At 33.4% G+C, this 12,381-nt stretch overlaps 1 protein-coding gene across 17 annotated transcripts in view; it reads right to left on the bottom strand.

The window, feature by feature from the left end:
- LOC145256229 (ryanodine receptor-like) overlaps positions 1-12,381 on the bottom strand; it is a 936,895-nt gene that overhangs the window by 91,395 nt on the left and 833,119 nt on the right. For all 17 annotated transcript variants that reach the window (XM_080114858.1, XM_080114861.1, XM_080114859.1 and 14 more), the window contains 4 exons: positions 11,926-12,025; positions 6,748-6,827; positions 4,228-4,304; positions 2,034-2,188 (listed from right to left, as the gene is read on the bottom strand). In XM_080114858.1, coding sequence (XP_079970984.1) covers positions 2,034-2,188; positions 4,228-4,304; positions 6,748-6,827; positions 11,926-12,025 — 412 coding nt within the window. The remainder of the gene's footprint in view (positions 1-2,033; positions 2,189-4,227; positions 4,305-6,747; positions 6,828-11,925; positions 12,026-12,381) is intronic.

Raw genomic sequence — 12,381 nt, 5'->3', positions numbered from 1 at the left:
ATAGTATTTGAATCCCAGATAAGATCACCTTGGCATAAAGACACTCTAGAAAAGCCCAAATAAGATTCTCCCCCTCCCCCCCCCACCACCACAGCAGCAGCTCTACACACATACGAGGAAACTAATGCATCTTCTTGTGATGCTACAAGTAACATCACTAAACACCAGGACCGGCAAAACTAAGCAAAGAACACAATAAAAAGAAACTACCTGCTAATTAGTCTATTAGTCTTCACGATTCTCTATTTTTTTGATGATTCCAGGTTAAGGAGATGAGTTCAGTGTGAGAGCAACCAGGATTCTGCTTTCCCAACTTTACTGACATACAGAAGTTCAAGTGTAATGTGAACAGACATCTTGCTGCTCGTGTCCCTCCATAATGTCCCTGCAACTTACGTCCCCGATAGTAACCCCCTACTTCAAAGTGGCACTGTACCTTGTTTGAAGTGAAAATGGAATTAAAAAAAAAAAAATCTAATGGGTTAGGGTTAGGTTATGGTAGGGTATTATGTTTGTAAAATATATTTTTAAAAATAAAAACGTGTACAAAACTTTTATATAATGTCTTTTATGTCAAGTCGATTATTTATTTTGAACCTAAACAGAAAGTCTGGTTTAGTAAGCAGAATATTTTTATGTCAGTCATTTTTTTTCTATCTGAGAACGTTTAATGTAAACTTGGAGTCGGCTGTTCTTCTGGTTCACCAACTGAAGTATAGTAGACCGATGGCGGCTCTTATTGAGACATGTCTGAAGCTATCAGACAAAAGAAAGTAACGTATATTTAACGAGAGAAAGGAAATAGTTATAATAGAAAAATAATTAGAAAAGGTAAAGTAACACAGATAAAAATAATGTGAATTCAAAAAAAAAGAAAAAAAAGAAGGAAAAATAAATGTTTTCTTTTTCTTTTCTTTTTTTCTATTTGGTTTTCATTTTCATTAAAGGACTGGTCTTGAGTAAGATTGGAGGTTTATTGTCGCTTGACAATGTCTTTTTAGACTGAAACAGTAGATTTAGCGTAGCGACTTATCGTAATTTTGTTTACCTAAAATAAAAAGTAAAATAATATCCTGCACTTTTTTTAGTACTATCAACAACCTGGTTGAAATTTAATGGTTTTTACTTCTGGATATTTTTAACCTGGAATAAAAAATAAATAAATGATGGAGAAAGAATAGGCTATAATAACATGCAGAAGTTTGAATTACAACTCATTCTCTTTACCGATCCAAGTTATGACAGCAGGACCATTGCCAGCATCATCAAAATACAACTCAGGAGGGTTCAACACTTGAGGACACAACAAAGTTTCAGGCGACGGTTATAGTCTTTGGTGTGGTTTCAAGTGAGGGTCACATTATGCCACCTCAAATCTTCGAAGTCGGCTTGAAAGTCAACACCAAAGTATACTTGGATATGCTGAGGAGTGTGATGATCCCCTGGTGCAGTCAGGTGGCCGCTGGCAGACCCTGGGTGTGGCAGCAAGACTTGGCACCAGCCCACAAGTCCAAAGAGACCCAGGCTTGGCTTCAGAAGGAGTGCTATGACTTTGTACCCTTCTCTCACTGCCTCCCTTCTCCTTGCCGACCTGAACCCTCTGGACTACTTCATTTGGTTATACGTCAAGAACATCACCAACATGACCTCCCACAACACCAAATCCAGCCTGATCGCCGCCATTCGCTAAGTATTCGCCAAACTCCTGTGGTACGTGTGGAAAAGGCATGCTCCCAGTTCCGGACCCATATCGCGGCGGTAATTGAGGCTGAAGGCGGCTACATTGAATAGATGTCGGCTATACTACATAATCAAGTTACCTGAATTTTTTTTTTCAATAAAAGTTTAAAAATAAAGCTGTAGTGTAGTTGTTTTTTTTTTTTTTATAAATTTATCATTCCATCCTGTATTTCTGGGCCTGTTACAGACATGGCCTTAATTTAGTTTCCTTTTTTTTTTTTTGTAAATTGATGGTAGCAGGTTTAATACAAGACGTGAAAAAAAAAAAAAAAAAAAAAATTGAGAACACAAACCTAGATTGTGGCCTTCACAAAGTAGCTGCAAGAATCGGAAAAGTTTGCAGGTGAACTCGGCATCATGTAAGTTCTTCTCGCCGGGTCCTGTGTCAGTGCTCATACCGAGACCCTCTGCTTTGTTGCACCTCTCAAAAGCATCCAGGTCGAGAACACTAAGATGAGAAAAGAAATAAAAGCACGGAAATTAAACAAAATGATAAAACGATTATGAATGAATAAGAAAATAAACAAATCTTTTTGATAACCTTTGTCAAATCTAACCTATGAAACTATTTTCCAAGACTTTCAAAGTTAAACACAAAAAGAAATGCATCTGACATACTGATTTTTGATTCGGACTAGCCTCATAAATACAAATTAAAAATTAAAATGACTTGGATGCATCCTGATAAACGTGTTATCATTGTACCACTGTAGTTTTCTTAGATGCAAATCCACTTAAACTCCGGTGTCTATCAAAAGCTGGACACCTGCTGTTGCCTGGGCGTACAATATGCTTAAGCATGATAGTTTAATTTATGTATGATTGTGTATGTATTATTATAGAATCAATCCTCTATTGGAAATTATATATTACAATTAAAATAATTTACCCAGTGGACTAATTCGCAAAAAAAAAAAAATATAGTGATAATGTTGTTCATCAAATTCCGTCTGTGTTTGTTTACAATATCGTGTCAGGCTTGATGGTAAATGCCCTGGAAAAGTCACTTCTGGATAACGTTTAGTTTTAAAATATGCAAACGAAGAAATGACTTGTGGCAATTTGAAATGGTACCACTTCTTTTATCGTAAATTGAACTCATTAATAAGAAAAAAATAAAATAAAATGGTGCGATACACCTGGGTTTAAACAGGAGACCACTCAATCTGTAGCCAAATACACTGAGCTATATCTTCTGATGACAATAGTCCTGTTTTTTTTTAAGAAGAAATAATTTGCTGAGAATTGAATCTCTCTTGATTTGCTGAGAATTATCTTCCTTGGCCGGTGTGATGTAAAATATTCCCCTATAAAGATTACTCTTTTTATCTATAAGAGAGAAAAGCCGTTTTTAAAATCGGAATTTTTCGATTTACGATACTTATCGGATGAATTTCTGTACAAAACATATCTAAGAACACTGCAAGACATATAAATTACCTTTGTGTGAAATTTGCAAAAGATAGCCTCAGCGGTTTCAGAACCTATGAGGAAAGAACTGCCACACAGAAAGTGATTTTTATATAATAGTAGAGAAAAAGATTATTGACTACATATATGCTTCCGCTATGAATTTTTGGAAACGCAGTGGCATTATAATATCTAGTCTGATGGCGTTGTGTTTCTAAAGAAATCACAGCAGAAGCACATATGTAGCCAATAATGTTTGTATGCATAAATAAAATACTATATATTTATATGTATGATAAGAATAATGGAAATAGTATTCCGATGAGATAGAAAGGTGAAAAAGGAATAAACGTTTCGTCTTTATTGTAAGACTTCTTCTTCTGGATGAATAAATTGAAGAAAAGAAAATAACAGTATTTTCTTTTCTTCAATTTATTCATCCTGAAGAAGTCTTACAATAAAGACAAATGTTGGTGGACGTGTAACTTGGTTTGTTACTTCTCTCTCTCTCTCTCTCTCTCTCTCTCTCTCTCTCTCTCTCTCTCTCTCTTTCATTAATGGTTCATTTATTTAAGAAGGGTAAGCTAAATAAAGGGTGAGGTAAAAAAAAAAACTCTATTAAAACGTCTTTCGGACGAAACTTTTAAAAATGAACGTTGGCAACGAGGGAGGGGGCAACATTGTTTAAAAACGTGATCAAAAGACCATAAATTACTAGTCATTACGAGATTATTTCCTTGGTGAAACTTGGGTAGAGTTTAACCGTTCCAACCCTGCACGACCGATGTATCGGCTCCAGTAATATGGCTAAAAAGACAACATGGCCGATATTTCGGCCTTCTAATAATATGTTATCAAATAATTTTGCTAATTGCCTTTTTGGCTAAGTATTGCTTAATTGGGTCGGGATCCAGAGGATTAATTATATAAGAGGACGGCTCAACAAGAACTTATTTACATTAGACTTGAAAACGACTATGTTATAGTCAGCTGAGAAGCAACCCCACGATAATGTGTTAAACATGAAGCATTAGTTTGTTAGGCAATTTTCAGATAACAAAGGTAACATGTGCCTACCTGCACTGCTGCATAAGTCCAGCGACAGATGTAAAGAATCCAACATCTTTTTTATCTTTGAGATGTTTCAACATTCGCTAGAAAAATTAAAGAAAAATATAATAATAATAATAATAATAATAATAATAATAATAATAATAATAATAATAATAATAAAACACTTTAAAACAAAATAACTAAAATGTTTGTAAAACGTATTTAAAAGGAGTAAAAATTATTCAGAAGTATTACATTTTTTTTTATATTATTTTAAAATATTTAAAGAATTATTTTTTTTTATTTTTAAATGTATTTACAAAGTGTTAAAAAATTAGTTAAAAAATTATTAAAAATTAATAAAAAAAAAGCATACATAAAATTTATTCCGAAATTATTTAAAAAAAGGAAATTTAAAACACTATTCAAAAACATTCTGTTATGCCCAGAAATAGAGTGGAACGATAAATTTGTTGCCCTAAAGAAAACAACTCTACAGATTTATTTTAAAACTTTTATTGAAAAAATAAATTCAGATAACTTGACTATGTAGTAGAGCTGACATCTATTCAATGTAGCCGCCTTCAGCCTCAATCATCATCTCAATTCGGGTCCGGACCTGGGAGCATGCCTTTTCGACAAGCACCTGCGGTAGCTCAGTGAATACTCAATGGATGGCAGTGATCAGGCTGGCTTTGGTGTTATAGGAGGTCATGTTGGTGATATTCTCAACGTATGACCAAACGAAATAGTTCAGAGGGTTCAGGTCAGCAATGGGGTGGGGCGGCAAGGAGAGAAGGGTACAAAGTCGTAGCACTCCTTGTGAAGCCAAACCTAGGTCTCTTTAAACTTGTAGGCTGGCGCTGAGACCTGCTGCCACATCCAGGGTCTGCCAGCGGCCACCGGACTGCACCAGGAGATCACCACACTCTTCACCACATCCAAGTATACTTTGGTGTTAACTTTCAAGCCAACTTCGAAGATTTGAGGTGGTATGATGTGGCCCTCACTTGAAACCACACCTAAGTTATAACCGTGACCGGAAATTTTGTTTTTATCATCCTGAGTATGTTCCTGTTATTCATGGCAATCTAACAGTGCAGTTTGAGGGTGCTGGAAATGGCCCTGTTTTCATAACTTGGATCGGTAGAGAGCATGAGTTGTACAGTGGCACATCTCCAATCTTGCTCTTTGTATATTGTGTCACTTTCAGACATGATAGAATACTCCTATCGCTCTTGAGATTTGTACACAACTGGCCAACTAATAGAGGGTCTGCAACAAAAAAGAAAATCGGTTTTCATCAAATGGAAATGGAATCATGTCGTCTTTTCTATGGCGAAAATTTTATCGTTCCACCCTGTAGTCTAAGAAAACTGGTTCTTTGTTATTATCAAGGCAGAAACTATGGGAGATAACTAACTCAAGAGTAGATACGAGAAAAAATCGGTTCTTCTTTGTTATTGTAGTGAAATTCGAAAATTGAAATATTGAATTTCAAGTGAAACCAATGGTATCTACTGAATTGTCACAGTAATGAACATATCCCAAAATTATGAAAAACGCTAAAGTAGAAAATTAATCATTAAAGAAAATAGTTTTCAAAGGCAATTAGCAAAAATTGAGTTTTGTGAAATACACAACTGGAGAGTTCTAATTGTAACAAAAGGGAGGTAAATATTTTCTGAAAATGAAAAATCTTTGGCCAATTTAGAAAACCTTAATTTTCGCTAATTATCTTTGGAAACTGTTTTCATTATAAATTAATTTTCTTCCATATAGTTTTTTTGTATTTTTCAGATATTTTCATTATTATGGCATAACAATTCAGTAGATACCATTGGTTTCATTTTTTGAATTTCGCTAAAATAATGAAAAAGAACCAGAAAATTTACAGTATTCATAGTTATCTCCCTTGGATCTCACTAACAGATGATTCTGGGTTGCATCTCACCAGTTACTGTCCACTTCTGTTAGAGGGCATGGCAAGGCAATAAGAGAAAAGACAGCCATGGTATGAGTTTGACTAGGAATAAAGTGTAGTATCTGTTCTGATACTATACTTAATATTTTCTGTCCTCAGTCAGAGAAAAAGCTTTTAGTGGACACACACACGCATACACATACACAGAGAGAGAGAGAGAGAGAGAGAGAGAGAGAGAGAGAGAGAGAGAGACCGACGTTTGAGACTTATATAAGTATTAGAAAAATATCCAGAAAGTATTCAATATATTTTAGAAGTATTTAAAGGACTGTTTAAAAGTAGTCAGAAGTATTCAAATGTATTAAAATGTATTTAAAGAGGTATTGATAAGTTTTAAAAATATTTGCAAATTTATTAAAAAAAAAAGGTATGTAAAAATTATTTAAAAAGTGCCAAAACGTACACACACACACACACACACACACACACACACACACACACACACACACACACACACACACACACACACACACACACAAAAAAAAAAAACGCAGAAAAGTATTTAGCAGATTATTTTCAAACGCTAGAAAACATTTTATGGAAGGAAGAAAAATACTTACATTTTGAACATCCACGTTGCCTCCTCTGAGGAGCGAAATGCCTAGTTGGATGGTATGGTCAACTATAGGGCTATAAGCACCTGCCAGAAGTATAAAAAGGAATATTTTTCGTTAAAGGTTGTGAAACGTCTGTACAACAGTAAAAGAGAAAATATAGACATTTGTCAAAATTAACAACAACAAAAAAAAAAAAAATTATAATCGTGGACTGATTTTTTCCTGTGGTCATTGGGATGCAAACAATGAGTATAAAATATATTTTATATATATATATATATATATATATATATATATATACTTGTTTATTGTTATATAAACATGCTTACATCCCGCTACTACAAATAGCCACTTGTTTCAATCAAACAACAGATATCATCAGGCAGCGACTTGACTATTCAAAAGTTCAATAAACTTTTGAATAGTCAAGTCGCTGCCTGATGATATCTGTTGTTTGATTGAAACAAGTGGCTATTTGTAGCAGCAGGATGTGAGCATGTTTATATAACAATAAACAAGTATTATCAGCTCTTTTTATCTAAAACCTCGTTGAATTCATTAGTCCATTACTTTTGAATATAAAAAAACCCGAGTATATATATATATATATATATATATATATATATATATATATATATCTTTGAAAATTTTTAGGGGGTACAAAATTTAATTATGGCTAAATACAGATCAATCAACATGATGATTAAAAATAAAAAAATGAAAATAAAGGTTAGCTAACCAGGTTTCGTTCCTTGCTCAACAGAACTAAATCAAGGAAATTATGATATAAAAAAAAAAAAAAAGAAGTCATGAATATGGCGGGGGAGTAAAAAAAAAAAAACGTGAAAAATAAGCGGGGGGGGGGGAATTACATAGAAACTAAATTATGTCCTAAAAGATTTTCTTTTTGTTTGCAAAAAGAAGGTCTCAAAGACTTAATAAAAGTAGTTTCTAGAATTTTTAGATGAAAGGGTGAGTGCGAATTACTCAAGATTGTAAACATGTCAGCACTGAAATTCGTGGCACACGCATCATGGTTATTTATGAGGTGCTCGCAAATCGAAGAACCATACATATTACTCAGAACATCCGAACGTGAAAAATTTGCATACCGAATCTCTGATGATACATGTTGTTTCAAATGAGAATCCAATCTTTGCAATGTTCGCCCAACGTAGTGCGCACTGCAACTACATTTGAATAAATAAATAATAGGATTATTATGGTGAAGGGGGAGAACATTTTTGCAAATGGACGACAACATAAGTCTGGTTGGAAAAACAATGAGTGGATTCGATGCAAATAATAATTCGATACAAAGAAATTTGCTTAGCAAAATGGTCACTGATAGTACCCAGCCAAGGTAGACGAAAGTACACAGGACATCTATTTGCTACAATTTCTTTAGATTTGTAAAAATTGGAAACTTTCTTATTAATAGTAGTTTCAACAATATCTAAGGGGTAGCCATTGTTACAAAGGGTTTTTGTAATGAATTTAAGCTGGTCATCCAGATTAACTTTAGAACAAATCATTAAGCCCCTATGTGCTAAAGTTTAAATTAAATAAATTTTTTGATTTATAGGGCAAAAAGAGTCCCAACATGTATAGAGACCGGTAAATGTTGGTTTACGATAAACAGAAGTAAGAAAACATGAGGATGTCTTGGACACAAGAACATCTAAAAACGGAAGAGTAGAATTTGTTTCTTTATCTACAGTAAACTTAAGGGCTGGATGAACGTTATTGAGGGACACAAAAAAAAGCATCCATCTTCGTCTCATTGTCAAATAAACAAAAGGTTGCATCAACATAATGAAAGTAAATGTCTGGTTTGTATAAACTAGACAATAGACCTTGTTCATAAAAGCCCACAAAGATATTAGCCAATGCTAGTCCCAATGGGGAACCCATAGCAAAACCATCTGTCTGTTTGTACATATCATTGAAATTGAATGCAACCGACATAGTGGCAAATTTCATCAATTCCACAAAAATATTTTCTGGAATTGGGGGAGTTGGCAGTTAACTCCGATATAGGGCGTCAGCACAAATATTAATAGTCTCTAACAATGGGACGCAAGTAAAAAGACTAGAAAATATCAAAAGAAAATATTAAAAGAACACATACATTTGTCAAAATGAGTATAATTTTGCATAAAGTTAGCAAAGCTAAAAGAGTCTTTAATGCAAAATAAACTATAACGTTCCAAAATGGGTTCTAAAGTACTTGTCAACCATTTTGCTAACTTGTGTTGAGAAGACCCTATCATTGATAATATGGGTCTCAACAGTACCCCACTTTTATGGGTCTTAGGCAAACCATACAAATGGGGGCGAATAGAACCGGTGGGTCACATTAAATTAGAAAGCAAAGTGGGAAGAACACCACTTTTGACCCATTTGACAAGTTGTTTTTGGAACTTGGCATCGATAGAGATAGTAGAATTATGAGTATCTACCGGACCTAATTTAACAAATTTAGAGGTGTCTCCCAGGATAGTCATCATTTTATTGACATAATCCTGGTGATCCATTATGACAATGCCAGAGACTTTGTCGGGTTTTGTAATGACTAAAGATTTATTATGGCGAACATCAAAAACAAAGCTAAGTGTTTACGAAGCATGTGTTATCACTATGCTGACTATGACTAAATATTTATTATTGATATATATATATATATATATATATGATTGCTACTTCTTGACAGAAGTTTGACATCTCTTCAGTTAAGTGTTGTGCGTCTATGTGCATGTAGGTGACTTTTTAATCCAATCGTTTTTTTGGATTTTGTTGTGGTCTATCTCGCCATAAAACAGTTGTTTAGGAAGTCTTTTGTCCTCCATCTTAATCAAGTGTCCAGTCCAGCTGATCTGATTTTAAATGATTTTCATTTCAATACTAGTACTATTTGAATGTTCAAGAACTACAGTGTCAGGCGTTAGAGTCCTCCAGTTAATATTAAGTATTCTCTGAATACAACTTTGGTGAACCTTTCCAATAACTTTAGATGCTTTCTATATGTTTTTTTTTTTTTTTACAGGGGGGTCACCATTTATCAAGGCCCGAAGGCCACTCAAGGATAAGGGTTATTGTGTGTACAGTAATCAATGAGATAGTATTGTAGTAATCATTAGTATTGGGGATTTTGATAGAGTGTCTTACTTAAGGAGGCGGTTTGTCAGGAGTTTGTTTACGTTGGACTTGAAGACGTCCAAGTTGTAGTCAGGTGGGAAACAGGCAAGCGCTTCGTAAACACTTAACTTTGTTTTTGATGTGATTCCCCTATCTGACCACACACCTTTCTCCAGTTTGCCAAAAGCAAAACTGGCTTTGGTTAGTTGTTGTGATTTATATCAGCATCAAGCAAAAGCATATTTCTGAATGTGAAACAAGGTCTGCATCATTTGCAGACCTATATACACACATATAAAAGTTTAAGATACACATATTTACAATATACATATACATATATATATATATATATATATATATATATATATACAGGGTGACCCGAAAAAAACACAAAAACAATAGCTAAATGGAGGCCATCTAGAACATATGCTGTAGAACGGAGAAAAAAGACCCTTGTGTTTGGATGTGATGTTTTGAATATAATAAACTAGTTATGACCAACGTTTCATTTCATTCAGACAAAACACTAAGAAACGGGGCCAAATTAGAGTCTGGGCCCGTTTTTTGGGGGGTCAGCCTGTATATACATATATGCATTCACATACATATATATAGACATATATATATATACACATACATATATATATATGCATACATATATATACATGCATATATATATATACATATATACACACACTTATGTATACATATACACGCACATACATATATACACACATATATATACACATATCTGGTTATGGGAAAATATGCTTATTCAATTATATTTCACCTTTTATTGATACCATGTCAGAGTTTCGCCAATATATCCTCTATTGTTGCAAATGGAGCAGTATATGCAATATATCACATTAGAACTATCACATGTTAGACGCGCCGGTTTTATGTGAGTGTTACGTTTAGGTATATTGAATAGTGGTGTGGTATTTAGGTGTGTGCATATAAGGCATTGTATACATATGCATGTGTATGGATGTGCATGTGTGCATATCTGTTTATGCATACGATATTTTATATATGCATTATATACCCTTATGCACATGTTTTTTATGTAAAAGCTACTATTGGTCTATGGTTTAAATATAAATATTATTATTTATACTATTATTATTATTATTATTGTTAATATTTTATAAATATTGTCATTATTATCAATACACACAGTGATTTTCGAGCCAAAAGCACATACATTTAATACCTGCTCTGATATTATCCTCGGTCGATGTATGAGAATTCCTTCGGGACTGAGAGAATTTTCCTTCAGGACCGAGTCTATTTGTATACTAATTTAATTATTAACTAATATTAATTTTATTGATTTTATTATTATTATTATTATTATTATTTATTTATTTATTTATTTATGTTCGTCCCTATCCTGTGTGCTATCTTTATTGAGGGAGAGACGGACTTTACTCACCATTAAAAAAGCCGACATTGTCTCTAACTCTGCCCTCTTCAGTAGTTTTATTATTATTATTATTATTATTATTATTATTATTCATAACTATTAATTACATTATTTTTACCGTTTAACAATTTCATTTGAATTCCATTATACATATTGAAATCAATTGCGTCTCTTTTTTGCAGTTTGAATTAAACGCTTAACATCATAAGCCGTCATAGCCATGACAGTTAGCGCGTTAGCTTTTTTCACCTCCTTTTCCTCTTTCGCGTTACAGGTTCGAGCCTGCCTGGCCACTGCAGCTTTTTTTTTTTTTTTTGCGCTTGCACAAGTACTCACTGCTATTAGGTTGGTGCAAAAATAATGTTTTTATACATATAGTTGGACGTGGGGGGGGGGATTCTTAATATCCTTAGTATACCACCACTCTCCATCTGGGCAACGCCAGATAGCCATGCTAGTTTTTTTTTTTATAAAGCAAAGAAAGAAGTACTCTCCATGCTTATCTGCCTTTGTGAACGCATTTACAGGGGGAATCCATTGTCTCCCGGAAGTGCTAAGAAGTCTATTGTTTTTTAAATTATCACAGAAAGAAAATAAAGAAAACGCAGATTTACCTTTAGTTGCACTGATGTAGAGTAGAATCATTTCTGCAGCTCCGCGTTCTGACAAGCGCGACTGTTCCGACAATAATTGTTGTTTCTCCATTTCTTGTTCCTGATTGAGTCAAAGAAAAAAAACAAAAAAAAACCAAATAAATAAAAAATAAATAAAAATAGCAAAACAGATTTAGCAAAATTACAAAGTTGATGATTACATTGAAGAAAAATTAAAAAAAATTTTTTTTTTAAATTTAAAAAATTATAAGGAATTAAAAATAAGTTTGACACAACATAATAATAATAAAAAAAACAAAACAAACAACCCAAAGAAGTTTGGGTGCTTATTTATATTATGGATCTTTTAAATCAACGCATTTCAGGTGAAAACATTATCACATACTTACGTGTATAAATTAAAAAAATTACGAAAAAATGATCCAGTAGAAAAATAATAACAAGTAAAAACAGAAT

The sequence above is a fragment of the Euprymna scolopes genome, chromosome 32 (assembly GCF_053919585.1).
Source record: "Euprymna scolopes isolate OS-2025 chromosome 32, ASM5391958v1, whole genome shotgun sequence".
In the NCBI taxonomy this organism is placed as follows: Eukaryota; Metazoa; Mollusca; class Cephalopoda; order Sepiida; family Sepiolidae; genus Euprymna; species Euprymna scolopes.
This window is presented reverse-complemented; position numbering and strand designations above follow the sequence as displayed.